Raw genomic sequence first — 19,437 nt, 5'->3', positions numbered from 1 at the left:
ACTGCTTCAGACTTCAGTCCCAGGTTTTCAAAGGTTGTTTAAATGCACTGAAGAAAACAAGATGTACTAATTTTAAGTGGGAGGATTTATATCATAGATATTTATCATCATCTTAAGCTAAATCCACTGAGTTACAATCCCAGTTACATTCAAGAAGCTGATTATCATCTCTCTGTATAACTCACTACATTTCTGCTGCTGAAGATGACACGAGGTATTTGTGCACCACAAAAGAGTGATTTTTTACAACTTTAATTTCATTTCGGTTTTCATTTAAGTGAGAATTTGACATAAATCACAAGCTAAGAGTACACAAAAGAGCCATTTTTAAATTGCTTCTAATAGTTCAAGTAATTAAATATTTTACACAGATGAAGATTACCCACAGATGTTTTAACTGCAAAATTTGTTTTGACAGAGATTTAAACTACAAGGTTTTGCTCACCCCAAAAGATTGTCTCTTGTAGCTGTCTCCTGTCTCATTCCTATTTGCGTATTTGCAAGTGAAAATAATGTCTTCCGACTCCTACTTAGAATTTTTTGGGACTGAGTCAGTGAACTGCATGTTGAAGAAAATGTGAGCAAGACCTTTTCAACATCTGTCGTACAAACTACTGTTACTAAAATAAATGGGTCTTGCATCAAAAAACTTTGAGCCAAACCATGAGCCAGACACTTCTGAAAGTTCACTGTTGCTGTTTTCCAGAAAGCCTAAGGAGGAAATTAAAAGCCAATAACAAATAAAGCCAAGAACAGTAATATGATATAATGTGATATTGTATTTTAAAATCCTAAGAATAGCTCTAATTGAATAAAAACAGTTTCCCCTTCTTCCAAACTTGCTGCTGCTTCTTGGCTGAAAATATTACACCTGTACAACATACACATTTTAGTTAACCTGTCATTAAAACCAGCACAATACCAGATAAATGAAGGAAAAATAAAAATAGGGACCTCTGGCATAATTGCAACTCAAATGCAAAACAGAGAAGTGTTTCACTCAGTACATTTGAAAATGAGAGGGGCACTACCTAAATTGTAAAGCACAGGATTTTCATTTTGGCTTCATCACATTCATCAGGTGATCCTGGCAAAATCACTTCACCAGTCCTTACCTGTCCTAGAGGGAAAATATCACATTACAAATTGGCTACTTAGTTTCCTTGTGATTTTATTATGGCTGCAGAAGTGGCACAAGACAGAGTATTGGAACTATGAGTGATGACTCGGTGTGGTACAATCCTGGCTATTGAAAATGTACATAGGGAAAAAGGTACCAAACATGAGAGAGAAGTAAGTGCGACTGCTCTTCCCTACAGATTCTCTGGCTCCTTCGGAAAAAGAGAAAAGCAAGTTTTTGGCCAACAAAGCACAACCCCCATTATCCCGTAAAGCCTACGAGAAAAGCAGGAAGAAACAAGATACTTGTCTCCACTGAAGACTTGGAAGAATTCTTTGTTAATAACTAATAGCTAAAAACTGCTTACTCATTGACCGTTCTACCCATGCTATTCTCACATTTGTGGCAGCTTTAAGAGAGCATGTAGCTACAGGTAAAGAAAAAAAATAATTGAAAAAATCCATATCCATATATATATATATACACAATGCAAAGCCATGAACGTGGGCTGTTCTTGAACCACACAGAAGGATGTCTATTTTGTACTCCATCATATGCAATACACCAAAGAGAAAGAGGAAGAAAAGAGGGGGGGAAAAAGCGTGGCTAGTTACACCAGCACATCATTTGAGGAGATGAGGCAGTTGCTGCGCCCAGCCGGTAGGTCTGAAGGAAGCAGAGCTCTGGCGTCATCACCTCCTTTTAAAGAAGTAAAGCAAGTCATTACTCCAGGTTATATAACATGGAGACTATGCCAGACTTTGTGCCACCCTCTCAAAAAGGAAGCCGCTGTCAGAGAGCCTGGGAGGCGGGCAGAGGAGTCACCACCGTTTTCATTCGGAGCTTCCCCCTGCTTAGGATAAGCAGAGGACACTGGGACACAGTCCGTACTTTCAGGCAGAGTAGGCAGATGGTGAAAAGCTCAGCGACTGACCTGCAGCATCGTCAGTCTGTAATTCCCTGCGAAGGGGGCTGGGGGACAGCACTGTCAGGATCGCATCTTTCCTTCCCACCGAAGCTGTCAAGCCACACCTCACCCTGCTGAGAATAACCTAGAATAACCTAGTTCACAGGGTTAGTTAAAATGCTGGAGTCAGTCAGTAAAACCCCACAAAGCCCAGGCACCACTCCTCCATGCCTGTTACCTGCCTCTATTCTTCCCATTTATGAGCAAACAGCCTGTAGACAAGGGAACTCCACCTCTGTCACCCTCCAGCAACCTAAAGTGCCCCAGCCAAGCAAAATGCCCCCAAAGGCAACATGCAGCTTTGGGTTTGGCACAAAGGGAGTTGACAAAGTACACAGTACTGGCTGCTCCCAGCAAAGCACCCACGAGAACTTTTTTTTAATGTCACCCTTTGGTGAGTCCAGTAAACCCACTTTCAAGGGAGCTGGGTGCTGGGTGCCTACCACAGGTTCTGCATGGGCATTAGCAGCTCCCGTACAACGTGCTGGGTACACAGACACTTGCTAGCTGGGTAGGTCCAAAGCCCTCAGACAGCACACAGAAACATCATTCCTTGTGAAAGACAAGACTGTACTACAGTGAAAATGACAGAGTTAAAATAATGGGTAAAATACCCAGCCTTCGGTAATAAACCAAAGCTCCAAGAAAAATCAGTGGGGCTGTTGCCTAAATGAGAGGCAAACCTTCTTCCCTGCAATTTCCGTGTAACTTTTCTGCCTTACTCAGTAACCAGATTGCTAAAATTGCAAGTGCTAGTATCCAGTCTCTTTTCACCTTGGATACTAACTATGTCTTTCATATTTTATTCGGCTGGACTGTGGAAACATTGAAGACAGCCAGCTCTGAACTTTCTGGGTCTTGGGAAAACAACACAAGTGTTCAATATAGGATTTGCAGAGGTGGAGAGCGTATGCTTAGCAGACGGAAAGCAACTTTGGAGATGCTCTTATCCCTTTTAGGGATTGAGAAAACAGCAAAACTCCCTCAATTTCTTAGTTACAGCAATTCACTTGACAAATGCATCCAGTATCTGCAGCTGGACTCACATTTGCTGAGTTACCCACAACCAGCTGACTTGATGTTGATCCCCAGAGTTTGATAAAGCATATTTAAACACTCCGATCAGTAAGGATCATTTGCTAAAGTAATGCAGTTTCCCATAACAATCTGATAAAGTTTAAACACATGCCAATATGCAGGATATTAATTCAAAAGTGAGTTTTCACATGTAGCAATTACTTTTGTATCTCTGATATCACACATGACATCATCTTTGCATGCAATTATTGGCAGTCTATGAAAAGTCACTACAAGCATTAAAATCTACCTAGTTGTTTAAGCATAGCAAAGGGCACAGTGGTACACAGAAGTTCAGGTTTAGCTTCCCAGGCTTACAAAGGTTAGGGTCTTTGTAGAGGCAACAAACTTACTGCTGAGAAGAGGCTTGCGTCCCCCAGGATTTGCCCTTTAGCTTCATTAGAAATAGTGCTGGTGGACTCTAGAGGGAGCTGCATCCAGCCACAAGTAATCAAAATAAAGGAATCAAGATAAGAAAGTCCACCAAGGAAAAAATGGAAAGATGTCAGTCACCACACTTCTCTTCCCCCCCAAGAAACCCACTTTTCCACTCTGCAAACAGTAACCTGCAGATTAAATTATAGGATTAGCACTTACTGGCACCCATTACTCTGGCGTACGTACACACAGAACACAGCCGAGCTTAAAGAAGCAACCCTCATGGCCACCCTCAGTGCTTTTCTGGGTTTAGGGAAGTAATGACTTTTGTTTCTTTCCACACTTTTTTCTCCGATTCATCCACTTTCATCAACAAAAGCCTCCTCTGCACTCCAAGCTTACCCCAACAGGCCTGTGCCTTTCCTTAGCGCCTGCCACCAGCCTCCAGTTAAACAACAAGGGCAAGAGATCAAAGCACATGTTATCACCAGTCTGAGGCAGAAAACAAGCAGCAGTCAAGTCCACTATACCCATGTAATGCAGCAGAGGGAAGCATCTCATTAAAGGGTTCTTCAAGGAGCAGCTATATTGCCAGAGGCTGCCTGGACCTTGGGCTGCCCACCTACCCTCAATAACCACCCAAAGACACAGTTGTGAAAAGCTGCTTTCTAAAAGGAATTGAGAGATCAAAGAAACAAGCATGTATTTGCTCCTCCTCTTCTTGAGGGATGCATTTCATTTTCTACTACATAAGGAAAACTTAAAATCAGTGTTTCCCAAGAGAAAACATGCATTCTGATCAAAAATAGAAGGCAAAAAGATTTCAGGTTGCTGGGGCTAATATCCATCTACCAATACAAGAAGGACCACCCAAATGAAGTAAAAAGTGCAAGTAAATTACTTTCTAACAGCAGTTCCCCACGTTTTATCTTCTTTTTTCCTCCAGCAGTATGGGTATTCCTAAATTTGGATATAAAATGATATCATTTAGCAGGGTATTATTGAGGAGACTGTCTCCACACTCTTCCTCTGCCTCTCAGTTTCATACAGGTGAGTATAACATGACCTAATTTACATTAACAACTTCACATGAGATGCAAAACCCCATGTACATGAGCAGGAGGAGGCTGCCAAGTGAACAGATTTATACCAAAGACTTCCTGCTCTTCCCCTGTAAGGACAAAAGTTTGCTCTATTCCCAACCCCACACATCCTGCTGGGGACTCCTACACACACCACAGTTTTGTTTTGTTCCAGGACGTTGTGGGGGAGAAGAAAAGCTGGAACACCTCTGGGCTGGGAAGCACATGAATAACACAACCTTCCAAATGAGCAGCATCTCCCCGCACCTCAAGGATGCATTCATGTATCATTTAAAAATATCTTAACCCCAACCTTCCACATGACTTTAAAAACAGACTTCCAGAATAATTTCAGGTTTTATAACCCCAGGCACCGATGAACTTCCTAGTAAGGATGGTGTTAGCTACTGATTTTTCCCATCAGGTTAGACAAGGAAATTATCTAGGCAGCTACAAATCCATTTCACTTTCAATGTAATTGCACCTCTTGGTGCATGATGATGACCCACAAAGGAACATCATCACGTTAAACAAAATCCATTCTTGCTATAATTTCATGCAATGTTTTTTTCCCCAACCACCAAGTGAAAATTGTACACAGAGCTGATCTAGCAGTACTCCTTTAAATAAACAAGCCTTCCTCCTGCAGGAGCTTGAGGATAGCAAAGAGCTTTTCAAATCTGAATGAACAGTGGCTGTCATCTGAAGTCAAGAACTCCCACCTTGCTACCTTGGGAAACTCAAAACTGTGAGTGCCCAGTTGCACACTCAAGTTCAAAAAAAATGCAGCCATTGAAACACGTTCTGGATCCCGCTCCAGAAACAACATTAGCTCTGTTTGAATCTGTCACGATACTATCACATGTCAAAGGCAGGGATTAGCACAGCTTTAGGAGGTGAGGGTGAGAAAAAGGACCTCTTTCCCCTTACTAACCCCCTGTGCCAAACCTTTAGAGGTTCTGAGACTTTTGCCTGGTGCCTTCACTCTACTAAGAAGCTGCAGAGTAGAAGAGCACAGGCACCTGCATGTCCTCCACACTCCTGGGACTTGGGATTCTGTACCACCAACACAACTGTGCTCCTCATTCACTCCTTTTTAAGTGTCCATATGTCCATAGAAATCCAACACAAATCAGTTTTGTTTAGCTCCAGCACTTTGCCAGCAAGGAGGAGTAACAGAATGAGTCTAAAGTGGGAAGAGAAGCACTGCTTCCATCTTCTGTTCTCCACTAGTCAGAGATGGCGTGCAGCCAGCATGCCCCCAGCCCTGCGGAAAGAAAGAGGGGAGGAGAAGACAGAAAATGGACAAAGTGGACAGCACAGGCAGAAGACAAGGCCAATTGCATGGAGATTGTCATATCACAATAGCAGCACCTAACATGCTATTAGCTGGTGCTGCCTGATATATCCGTACATTAAGAAGGTACTGCAAAATTATCCACTGCTACACCCCAGAAGTACTGATTCTAAATTCCCGTGTGCTGTACCACACACCCTGTAATGCAAACACAACTAGAAGTCTTTGACAACAGTGTCTGCTCTGAAAGATCCTTAAGGCATCTCTCAGGAGAACTGAAACAACCAGCCCTTTACACTTTTCCCCCTGAACTACACTTCAAAAAAGTGTTTAACCCATATACTCAGAGGTAAGAAAACAAGCAACTTGCCATCACTATTAATAACAGAATTACAGCAGTACGTATAAGAGATGATGAACTCCAGAGACTTCAATCAGAATAATCCAAAGACATTCAGAAAGTTGAAAAACAGAGCACTACAGTGGGATTCATTCAAACACTAAACAGCTTTCCTCAGGAAAGCTCTGAGGTATAAACAGTCCCTGCATTTGAAATGATCTGTAAAATCCATATTGGAGGTTTGTTTCCTCTTTGCTCAAATTAGCTTTTATTCCTATGGAGTTCTGCACAGCCCTGAGCAACTACCAGGATCAGAGAAGAAGTGCAGGACTTGAAACAGCTCTTTATCTCTACAGTCATCAGTACATCACATTTTGAGTGAAAATGATTTATGGAGTTAACAAAAAAAGTTCTTAGCCGTCACGCACTCGTACCACAAAATCAAACATGATAAAACAAGTGCCGCTACCCACAAGTGATGAGAAAACAGATGCAGTGGGCAGGGATGACAAGGCTGGAAAACCAGTGGAAGCCTCCGGCTAGGATTGAAGCGTGCTGCTAGAGTGGGTGTACAGTCTGGCAGCCACTGGGAAGGGGATATAAGTGTCAGGGTAGCTATATCCTGGAAGAAGTGTTCTAGAAAAGGGGCTCTTATGTTTAAGAGCCCCTAAACATAATGCTAAGGTTCTTTAACTGATCACCACTGAAGAATTGCACAGAGGATGTAAACTATGTGCTTATTAGCTCTCACTTGTTCAGAAATATTCAGAAAACTACTCTTCTGTACTCCTTCTCTTCACTGAGGGCAGAGGGAGAAGATTTAGGAACTGTTTTCATCAAAGCAGTACCACAGAATTCCAGATGAAGGAAAACTCTAGACCACCTATGGGACAGCCTATACTAAATGCAAACAAAACCTGGAGCAGAAATGAGAATAACACCACCAAAGCTCTTCATTACCAGAATGTAACAAGAAATCCAAGAAAATTCTGAAACTGAAACCACCACAAGTATTAATTCCACACACAGCATATATCAAAAGGATAAAAGCAGGTTAAACACGCAAAACACAAGTCAATGCTAAGTCTGAGACTACACTATCTACCATCAGTTGTGCAGATAACTTTACATGAACCCTGGAAGTTTCTTAAGTAATTCGAGTCACCATCAAAACATGGAAAACCTACATTTCTAAAACAAACCCACTATTTTGCAAGCAAGTAGTAAAAATGTTAGGTTTATAACTGCTATAATCACTGTAATTTAAAACAAGTCATCAGTTTCAGTTTGGAGAAAACATATTTGCAGCCTGTTGCCCTTCCAAGGAAATAACAGCGATAGATTAATAATCTTCCAAATCTTGAAGCGCTAGAAATACACAAGAGCCCGCCCACAAGGGAAGGATCCCTCAGGATCCCCACTGGAACATCTACAGAACAACCGCAATACAAGCAGGGGAGGAGAACAGCACATCTGGCAACAGGGAGAACAAAGTTTTAACAGAAATTACTAAAATTAAGCTATTAAACTCCATAGTATAAACACTAAAACTTTCTTCTTGTGAATAAAAGTAACTGCCTGTTGCCAAGATGATTTTTATGAACAAGGGTCATCAACAAAGAGACAGGACTATAAACATCAGATGGGGAAAATAAAATGATCCTCTTCATTCTGAAGTTAGATGTATTTCACAGGCCAAATAGCAGGAGACTGGTTTTATATTAGATCTAAGGTAATAGAGATATCAAATGACATTTCTGAGGCAGTATGCAGCTGTGAAGAGGTATCAGGAGAAGCCGAGTGGACATCTCCACAGAAAACAATAATTATACAGCTAAGCATACAGAAAGCATCCTGCTATTCTGGCAGACAGAACTAAAGCTGAAACAATCTGAAACCTCAGATGCAATCTACCTTGGCTCAGATTGTGCACGAGAGAGTTCTATCTGTACCTAATGGACATTTTGTGTTAGTTATATGCAAATTGTCTTTTTACACTTCCTTATTATTTCCTACATTAGTTAAAATTTATTTTTAATTAGTCACTAAAGAAATATGAAGCATAAACATTTTTCTAGTGTTTAAAGAAGAAAATAAACAGCTGTCATGACAGCTAGTGATGTTCTGATAAACCTATATTAATTTTACTTGCTTTGGAAAGAATAATTCTGACAATTATGAGTATTTAGCCACAATAATATAGATGTAGATGATAAAATACATAGGTCCATGGTAAAATAGCCATGGGGAATGACCCACTTGGACATGACATACAGCCACTCCTCTCTGTTAATAAGTTGGCTACGTCATGCTTCCTATTGCTCCCTTGGGTGCAGGTTTCCATAAACAAAGCAAAGAGGTCACCACCAGTCTCTTTGAAACAAAGTAATCTATGGCCCTATAGCTATCTCCTGGGGAAAAAAACCCACAAACAAAACAACAAAACACCCGAAGAACACTTGAGGACAACAATGTACCTTGAAAATAAAAATAGTAACTAGAAGTGTCTGTCTTTAAACACATTCTATTCTCAGTTGGTTTAACTTGGTGCATTCCAAAATCTGCTCACCCTTTGAAATGATTAAAAATCACAATTTTAAAAGAAGCAAACACAGCATTCCCTTAGGCTTGGGCTGTAGTTTTATGATAGAAGGAGGTTGTTGGCAAACACAGCATGGGGAATTCCCACCTGAGCCATGTACTCTTGTCTACGTGCCCTTGAACATCAGTCCTTCTGCTGGATCAACAATCCTATTCCTAGGATCATGCCAGGAACCTAACAGTTATCTAATCTACCTCAAATGTAACCTGCACAGCACAGGTCCACAACAGCTATACTGCTCCTAACTGAAGAGGAGAGTGGTGCAGCTACAACCAGACAAGGATAGAAGGTGGCAACTTAGCACAGCCACCTTTCATACTGTCAACGAAACGAAAATAAACTCAACCTGGGTGCTGTCAGAAAGGAATATTTTCCAGTTGTTAAAGATGAGTATTGTAAGTAATCAATAATTGCCCATAGCATTCATTAAATTGTTTACTTACAGGCAAACCAGTGATGCAAACATGTTTAATGACACCAGATCCTGTTAATAATACAAGTAACTAAATTGATTTATTTAACTTCTTTATACAATGGCTTTCCCAAAATCTGTAGCTATTTTAAAAATTCTATCCTCTTTACAATTTATGGTTGTGGCTTGTTTTTATGATGAAATTCTATTTTTTTTGTCCCAAAGTCCAAGTTTAACCTACATTAAATCCCTATTTAAACTGAACACCCACATAAGCACTTCTCCCTACCAAGCACTGGACAAACTCTAACCCTTATGCAATCTACCTATGTGTCACTCACCAAAATTAGTAACACCAGTTTTGTATAACAAATGTATGCAGAGATCCACAACCCCACTCACCACTCTCATCAAGTAAGTCCTCCTCGTCATCCCCATCATTGTCCTCCTCCATCGCCTCCTCCTCATCTTCCTCCTCCTCCTCTTCCATATCCTCCTGCTCCAAGTCCGGGTCCAGGTCCGGATCACTCCCTGAGATTGACTCGTCTGACATGATTCCCAGTGATGCTCCTTGTGCATTACCTGCTCATGTTCTACCGTGAGGCAGCCCTGCAAGAAAAGAGGTAAATAAAGCCCAGTGAATCCCAACCTGTGAGGCTCAAGGCTCAAGATCATAGATGGATTACTGCATATAAAAGCACAAATCTGCCATCAGTCTTTTAAATAACAGTTACATCAGGCTGCACACAAAATCCTGTGTAGAAAATGGATACCATAAGCAACGCATCCTAATGATATTGGCCCAGCATTGTAGAATCAGTATCAGAACCAACATATTGACTAATCTCTAAAAAAAGCATCTCTCTGTTGGTATCTTTTGACATGTATACAGCAGAAAGATCCCTAGTATCAATGTCTGATTATACAAAGATGTAAAATAAATGAATGATGTGAACAAGTTCTGAACACTACCATCCAAACAGGAAGCATAGGAAAAAAATTCAGTCACAGAATCCCACAGAACAAGACCTGGAGCTCGCTGTGCAATTCCTCTGCTACACTACTCCAGTGCAACACAGCAGAAATCATGGTACAAAACAACAAAGCCCAAAGAAAGGGCCAAGGCAACCACAAAGTCACAAGTTTATCTCTTCACAACATGCACTGTCACTTCTGAACAGTAATGGGTACTCCTGGGTACTCCTCTTTCATACACAATGAATTATCAGAGAAGAGCTGCATAAGATGGATGCAAAGAAAGAGACACAACCAAGAAAGGAAAATAAAGAAGGCATCTTGATCTCAAGGAACATAAAGCAAAGGATGTGTTCAAAAAGCAAGCCTCAGAAGAACTTCTACCCACACATTCCCCAGAAAGCTTTAAAGAAAGACGAGGGAAACATTTCCTCATCACTCATTTTCCAGTGCCCCCTACTTACATCACATTTCCAATGTAAACTATAAAATGCTTGAGAACTAATCAACCTCTTAAAGAAAAAATAAAAAAGGACTTGGAAGCAGAGAAGGCAGCACATATATCTACAAACCCAGAAAAAAAACATTTTCAGCTGTTTTTCAGCAGTAAGTAGATGACACAACTAAACACCCTTGTAAAGCAGGGCTGAAAATCTAACTGTCAAGCATGCTGAATTATTCCAGCTGAACTCATCAGTTCCTGCTTTGCCTCTCTCAGCTCCTCAATAACATTGAAGAGTGTCTGAAAGAAAATAAACACGAGGGAAGAACAGGCTTTGTGGAGATTGCTATTGGAATGGGAAGCCTTTCACCACTAGGTCCCAGGAGCACTTTGCCATCAGGCAGACAACTGAAGTCCCTACACTATTACACATGCCACACAAAATAAGTTGGCTTTGTCGAGCAGATGGTAGAAAAGGCCAAAATCTAAATTAGCTCGGTGGAACTCTGCCAGTTTACACAAGCCAAAGAGATTAATTCAGCTTCTGTGGCCTGCTGGTAGGCAGGTACCGAGCCCCGCTGCTGTCAAGCCTGCTGCAATATAAGGACCTGCAGCACCGCTTACTTCTGATGTCTGGTGACTTCAGTGAAGGACTGCAGGCACAACTCAGTCTATTATCGGAAGTTTTTCCTGACAAATGCTGTGTTGAAGTCTACAGGTACTTCAAAACAGTGGTTTATTTTTACTTTTAAATAGCAACCGTGGGGCTCTTCCGGCTGATGTTCAGCCCTACGGAAAACAGACATTTTTTCACACTTTACAGGTTGCACTCAAACCTGTAACTGTAAAGGTGCATGTGTTTCTTTACGTTTCAGGAGATGGGCAGTAGTGTTACTTTTGTGCGTCTTTGCTGGTCACCTGGGATTTCAGAGAGATTTATTTATTCCCATGTTGTCTATACTGTGCTATAAAGCACCGCACATGCAATCTGCTGGAAACCGTATAAACAGAAGCACATTAGAAAGTATCCATGTTTTACTACCCCATTAAACTAAGCACCAACCTCCCCCCCAAAAAAAAAGACCAACAAAACGACAAAAAAGAAGAAATACAAACACTACCAAAATGGCAAGAATGAATTCTCATCTACAAACAGGAAAAGCAGAAGGGCTGAATGCCACTAAACACTCCAGGTCAAAGAATGACACATGATACAGTTTCTCCCATCAGCATCCTCCTGTGTGTCATCTCTCATGTTTCACCATTTGTCGCAGATCCTTAAAAAAGAACAAGAAAAAGGGGGGGCAAAACTCCACCACAAAACACTTTCTGAAAACTGTTTAAAGGAAAGAATAGAAGTCTTTGTATTTCTATAAATAAAATCAAACTCAGTGGAGAGCAGCTGTATCTCAGACTGGAATACAAAAGGGCTCTAATCTATGCTTTATTTTTGTTTAGCAGTAAGTACATGTTCTTTATAAGGTAACTCCTGATATCCATTCAGCAGCCCCAGCCATATGCAGGAGAGTTAAAAAGAAGCTTTGGGAAAGACTTAATTAAATCTCGCAGAAGCTGGGTGAAACAAAGATGGTTAACTCCTCTGTGCCTATTGTCATGCTGCTGTCTGGCTTCCTCTCTCCCATCCTGCTCCTCAGCTCTGGCAGCTCCACAGCTGCTCTCCATTGCGTAAGTCTAGGGTCTCAGGAGGGCTCCCACCCTGCCTGGTGGCACTGGAGCACACAGCGGGGACATGGCAGGACAGGCAGGTGCACATTACACACCACGAGGCTGCCCTCGTTTCTCACACGGATCTGACCCAGTTCAGAGCCTTCCACCAAGGGGAATTACACAACAGGGCCAGATTGTAGCTGCTGCTACTGTTTTATGGCCGAGTTACTCCAACATGCCCCGTCTCTTGCCTTTGCACACACAGGCACACCATGCTCAACATCTAATCACTGTAGGAAGGGCACTTTGTGAGAGAAAAACAGATTACCTTCACTAATCAAAGTTACTTTTTGTCTGGACTTTTTGGCTGTCCCACATTAAACCAATCCACAAACCCTCTGCCCTGATGCAAAATGGGATGCTGCACACCTCAAGCATTATGCAGTAAGGAGGGTTTACCAGCACCAAGAAACACAAACCAAGTCAGCCACACCACGGTTCACTACAGAAAGGCAGAAGTCCATAGAGTGCAGTGGCCAGTCAAATACATGGTGAGGCTGCTGGGGTACTGGGTGAAAACACTGAAAAATTCCTCTTGCTTACTCAGGGAGGAGAAAAGAGCTGTCATGTTTATCCTATCCAGGAAGTTAAACCCTGCAATCAACTGCACATCAAATTAACATCCAAGACAGCCTCTCTCATGTATTATGTCCTGTCTTTCAACAAAGATAAAAATAGTTCCAAAGTTTTTGGGCCTTTGCTTTTTTAAGGTAGAACATTTGAGATAGTAAGTAAATGCCATGCGATGATGGCTGCTGCCTCCTCAGCAGGCACAGGAAGAAGGCCCAGCTCTGGATGAGGAAACTTCAAGAGCTTGCACATTTGGGCACATTTCTGTTGGCCTTGGGTTTTTCTTTCACTCTGCAAGGGCTTGAAAAAAGTAGAAAATAGTCACCATTTTTTCTTACATATGAAGTAGAGAGAGTGACAGTTTTTCACTGCAGGGTCACACATGCCATAAGCCACACTATTAAGTAAAAAAACCAGCAAGCATCATGGGATCTGGTGATTTCTGTACATTTCTGTACAACATTGTTACTTGCATCAGAGTACTCATCATACTATAAACTAAACTATTATTTAATTAACTACTACAAATCTAGACAAGGAAGGATGCAAGGCAGGGCAGATAGAGTCCTTCCCCACCTGGCCAAGGAGGAGCAGGATTCCCTTGGGCCTCCAGGTTTAACACTAATGCTACTACAGTGCTGAATAGTAAAGAGGATTCCATCACCTCTCCAACCTCCAGCCAAGCCCAATATCTGGGACTCATCAAGATTTGTCCCTTAAAGCCTGTTTTGTAACCAAGACCTCACTTCAGTCATTGTGGTGCCTGGCCACAGGAACAGGATTGAGCGCGCTGGCAAATCACAAGAGGATTTGCACAGACAGTTTAATAAAACCAGGTATCTCAAAGTCAGCGCTGCACAATGCTCTTCAGTTTCTGCTATATAAAGTCATGTTCTATGGTAATAATAATTTCCTTTACCTTTTTTCTGTGGCAGCAAAATGGTGGGTTGGTTGGGGCCATAAGATTCCTCTTATACACTCAGCTCACACACAAATGCTTCAAACTGGATGTGTACAAAGGTAACAGCTGGCTCATCCGGAGAAATCTCATCTTTTTGCCAGATTGCTGCTAGCACAGTTTTGATACCTTACAAGTAGCCTTCAGTACCTAATGGAAAATTACTATAAAGCATACAAATGCACCACTAAAAAAGTCATGACCTTAAGCTTCTCTGTGTGATAAAAAAATCTTGCAACTGTTTGCAAGTCATAACTTGCGACGTTATTGCAAAAATGCAGTAAGAAATAAACCTGAGATCGTTGGGTCTGGGTAGTTTGAGTCTAACAAATATTAGAACTTCTCTATTTTACATTATCATGTAAAAAACAGTGGGGGGAATCACTCAAAAGGATGTTATCTCAAAAAAGAGCCGACAGTGTTACTGACCAATACTAAACTTGCAGATCTCCTACATGTTTTTAACAAAGTGAACTTGATTTCTTACTGAAAAACCCACAGGAACTTCTTTCCCCAGCTATAACTCCCACAAATTGCCTTTAAAGCAATCCTTAATTGATTACTTCGTGATTTAAATCCCTTCTTCCTTCGCAGTCTGAGACTGTTAGGACTCGAGCAATACACTTTTTCAGCTGTGACTCACAGGTAACTGGTGGCCACACATTGCTAGCTGGGAAGGAAGAAAACAATTCTCCTCCTTCATTTCCTCCTGCTCAAATCACCACAAAACTAAGTGCCATTGATCCCCTCTATAAGTGATATGTTTACTTACAGGAATATTAAACTGAAGAAAAGACAAAGCAACAGTCTGAAAAATCATAAACTGGAGAGCATCTGCTTGCCCTGAATCAGCCTTTTGAGCAAGAAGGGACGCTTCTCCCCACCCCACATAAACATAGGCACAATGCATTTAGTCTTCGCCCATGTCTGAGGTGAGTATTAAGGAGACCACTGTGATTTGTGGGGAGCAGGAATCTAGAATAAAAATAACAGACTGCTTTAAAAAATGCTTCAGTGTATCAGTCCTGGAGAGTTGCAGGACTTGCTCTTTCATTCTCTCTAGGTTAACAATCGCCTTCCTAAAAGGCAACACACTACTAAAAACAGCCTGAAACTGGTTGTTCCCTGAGAACAAAATTAACAAAAGCTGCTGCAAGAAGGGGTGGAAGAAAGCAGAATAATAATAAAAAAAAACAACCAACCACCTTAAAACCAACCCATTAAGAAAGAAAATGGAGAGCTAATCCTTCCCCTCTGCTGACATGACAGTGCTGGAACGGAGAATGTGACAATGAACATTACATAAGGCCTGGCTCCCACTGTGATCCCGAACAAAAAGAGCTAGCGCAAGCCAATGGCAGCATCTGCAGATCTGCCACAACCTGAACTGGTGGCAGTGGCACACACGGGTCAACCATCAGCTCCTGCAGGAATCTCCTGCCACAGGGTCCTCTCTCCCTGCATTTTAACAGGGACGTGGGTACACCCTACTGCCAGGAGTGCCAACATTTTGTAACCTTTAAAGAAAAAACCTCAATACTTCGCACAAAGTGTCAGCGCTCACTTCCATACAGATGTTGTAAGGCACTGACGAGCTCTTTACCTCTGGACAGAGCCAGCAGATATGGGCAAACTCCTTTAATGTTTGTGTATATGTAAGTATTATATGTAATCATTTCACTAAACAATGTTGCATTGCTTTTAAAAGTGATTTTATTTAATCATATTAAAGTAGAAACTGACTTCCTATAAATCAGCTCGAAGTGTTCCTTACCCGTGAACCACACTATCTAGAAGGGAAGCTTGTTTTATGCTCCATAAACGCTCAGGCTGAGGTAAGAAGCATGTGAATGGCTTGGCTTCCAGTAATTACTGATATTCATCCGGATCAACACTATCACAAATGAACAAAAATCTTGTCTCTTACTTCACAGAACCTCCAGTTGTTTTTAGCTCTGGCAACTTCTGTATAAATGGTACTTGTATTCCTGAAAATGTTGAGAAAAACTTACTTTCCTTGATCCCTGTTTCTGCTTTCAAAGCAAACAGCATTTCAACATAGAAGCCACTTCCAACTGTGTTTTTATGTGTTTTGCTCATGCTGCTATAGCTATAGAAAAACAACCAGTACCTGTGAGGGAAGTAAAATAAAAAGAAAAGATTTCAAATGATGGGGAAGACTCGATAGCAGGCCATAGCATGTCAGGATCCCAAACTATATTCAATACATTTTATATGGCAGAGTAGTTTGGGGCAAATTTGCCTACCCTGCAATGATAACCATTCTCAAATCCCACGTTGCGTGGAGACCTCACAGCAGCCTTCCAATATCTGAAGGGGGCCTACAAGGATGCTGGGGATGGACTCTTCATCAGGGACTGGAGTGACAGGACAAGGGGTAACGGGTTAAAACTTAAACAGGGGAAGTTTAGATTGGATATAAGGAAGAAATTCTTTACTGTGAGGGTGGTGAGGCACTGGAATGGGTTGCCCAGGGAGATTGTGAGTGCTCCATCCTTGGCGGTGTTCAAGGCTAGGTTGGATGAAGCCTTGGGTGGCACGGTTTAGTGTGAGGTGTCCCTGGCCATGGCAGGGGGGTTGGAACTAGATGATCTTAAGGCCCTTTCCAACCCTAACTATTCTATGATTCTGTAACTGAAAGATCCCTCTAGGAGTTTAAGCTCTTGTTACACATACATAGGTGCCAGAGAAGAAGTTATGTAATAAATCAAGAATAAATTACATAAACAGAAGCAGTGGAACAGAGAGGAGTGAAAAAGCAACAAACTAACATCCTTCTCAAGTAAAGATCAGTCACTGTTATTTGATGAAGACAAACTATGGCTTTGGTCATTGAGATATGCTAATATTATGGCTTACTTCCTTGAAGGGTATCCCACAGAAACACACTGAAACAGCCCACAAATAATGTTTTCATCTTTCAAAATGAGGAACCCTGCATGTTTTCCCAATGCTGAAAGGCCTAGTTGATCTATCCTGTTTTCTCAGTATCACCCCATACACACACTCCTGTTCCTTTGCCTCCCAGAGCAGCACATTTCATTATCGGGGGAATGATTCACTGCTTTTGACTGTATCTCTACTCAGGAAACAAGCTCTCCCACCAGCAGCAGCAGGCCAGGGCAACTCACCATCTCCTCTGAGACAGACACCAGTCACAATGTGATCCGTTGATGACAGTGTGCAAAGTAAACACAGTTTAACTCTTCTTTTAGTCGTATGTCTGCATTTCTTTAGAAAGAGCTGAAGAGGTCTGGAAGTTTGGTTTTGGTGCCTCATCTTTTCTTCCTTTTCAGAACTGGACTAAAACCTGAGGTTCTGGTTGATGCAGTTTTTAGAAAAAGGAAGAATTTAACATGGTTTTGTTCCTCTTTATTCCCTACCCCACCTCCAGCAATGATAATTACACTAGCGACGAGAAAGCATTACTAATGCCACCTACAGTTTACCAAAGAGACTTGAACATCAGCAAAAAAAGAAAGAAGAAAACCAAAAAATCCTGAAGTAGGAGGAAATGGAAATAAACAGTTTTGAACTCTCATGATACGAAGATGACAATTAGCATATGTTAGACCCAAGTTGCTGCAGTCTGTCAAGCTATCAGACATTAAACTAATTTTTATTGGATTCCACTGTGGATTAAGAATCCATTAGAAGATTAAGAACTGTCAGGAACAGGGGTTTCTTTCAGAGTCATTCCTTCCAACAGAACATACTGCTTGCACAGTGCTGGGAAAACTTATAATATGCAGCGCCACTTATAAAGGTCACTCTTCTGCTGGTTTTGAAAACAAAGTCACCAAAATCCGTTGATTTTTGCCTTTTCCACTAAACAGGTCAAAATAAAACACCCATACAGATCCTCATCTATCCTGCACAAATATATTTGTTTCAATAATACTTAAGATTGACACTATAGGCAGCTCACATGGAAAGCAACTGGAAGAAATAGCCTCCTGTGGTTTTGTCCTTTGTAATGGAAGCACCACTTTAGTTGTGTTTTGCTGGCTCAAAACCTCCCAATGGTTTGGACAGGCCTGCAAAGGAAAAGAATGGAGCTTACTGCCTCTCACCATACAGTACTGTTAGGGGATCATTTGCATACACACAGAGAAAACATCCTACTTAGAGATAATAGGTATTATTTCACAGAAGAGACTGAGCTATGAGTCTCATGATGTAGTTATTACATTTTTAGCTTATAAATTAGCTTATAAATTTAGCTTATTGCTTGTTAGAGCAAGTCCAGAGGAGGGCCATGAGGATGATCAGGGGCTGGAGCACCTCCCATATGAAGACAGGCTGAGAAAGCTGGGGCTGTTCAGCCTGGAGAAGAGAAGCTGCGTGGTGACCTCACAGCAGCTTCCAGTACCTGAAGGGGGCTACAAGGACACTGGAGAGGGACTCTTCATCACGAACGGTAGCCATAGGACAAGGGGTAACAGGTTTAAACTTAATCAGGGTTAGATGTAAGGAAGAAATTCTTTACTGTGAGGGTGGTGAGGCACTGGAAGAGGCTGCCCAAGGAAGCTGTAAATGTCCTGTCTCTGGCACTGTTCAAGGCCAAGTTGGACAGAGCCTTGGGTGACATGGTCCAGTGTGAGGTGTCTCTGCCCATGGCATGGGGCTTGGAACTAGATGAATTTAAGGTCTTTTTCAACCTAAACCATTCTGTGATTCTATGCTTGTGACTCCACATACTTCAGCTTACTTCCAAAAGAGCTTTAAAAGCAGCACAATGCAAGTTTGGCTAAGGAAATATGCAAATGTTAACAGAAAGATAATATACCCTGTGGGTCACCATACCCTTTTGGTAAACATATCCAACTGTCCAGTCCCAACAAACGTTAACCAGGACATGAATTGCCATAATGAACAGGCACAAGCATATCCAGTGCTAAGAAAAGAAGGTGCAGTTGAAAAGCAACGTACTAGGAAATACTAAAAATCACTATGGTGAATAAGCACCACAACAGTCAGCTACAGAATTAGCTGCTGGCTATTAGACATGACTCTTTCACAGTAAAAATGTCACTATCTCCCAAATGTATAAATCCTCTTTCATAAATGTTAGGAATGTCTTTTGTAGTACTTGTTCTTACCGAACAGACAGTACTGTAGAGATATTCATACTCCTGCAGAATCCAAATGTTATGTTTCCAAGATTCAGAAGCAGAATGATACAGACCATTCAGCTGTGATCTTTAAAAAAACCTTAACCTTTTGGGTATGCTTTCTCTCAAAGTTGAGTGCAAGTTTCAGTCAACTGCTTTCTCCAAGTGACCACTTTTTCTAGCCAAGCTCACTTAGCATTTGCAAATGCTGCCTGAGTGGCAGACATGCCCAGCAAGCACATACAGAAGGAACTGCAGACAAGCCAGTTCTCCCAGCGTCCTGTTGACATGTTACCATCCCAAGCAAAGGGGACCATATGCTGTAAGAAGTCAACATCCCTCAACTCATCAGCC

At 41.6% G+C, this 19,437-nt stretch overlaps 1 protein-coding gene across 1 annotated transcript in view; it reads right to left on the bottom strand.

Moving 5' to 3' along the window:
- RAD54L2 (RAD54 like 2) overlaps positions 1-9,828 on the bottom strand; it is a gene marked incomplete at its 5' end in the record, with an annotated part of 43,899 nt that extends 34,071 nt beyond the window's left edge. Inside the window, one exon of the mRNA XM_080625670.1 lies at positions 9,678-9,828. Within this exon, the coding sequence (XP_080481796.1) occupies positions 9,678-9,828 (151 nt within the window). The remainder of the gene's footprint in view (positions 1-9,677) is intronic.
- Positions 9,829-19,437: the final 9,609 nt, after the last annotated feature.

This window comes from Psittacula echo, assembly GCF_963264785.1.
Source record: "Psittacula echo genome assembly, chromosome: 9".
Classification (NCBI taxonomy): Eukaryota; Metazoa; Chordata; class Aves; order Psittaciformes; family Psittacidae; genus Psittacula; species Psittacula echo.
Note: the sequence above shows the minus strand (reverse complement) of the source record. Positions and strands in the feature narration are given on the sequence as shown.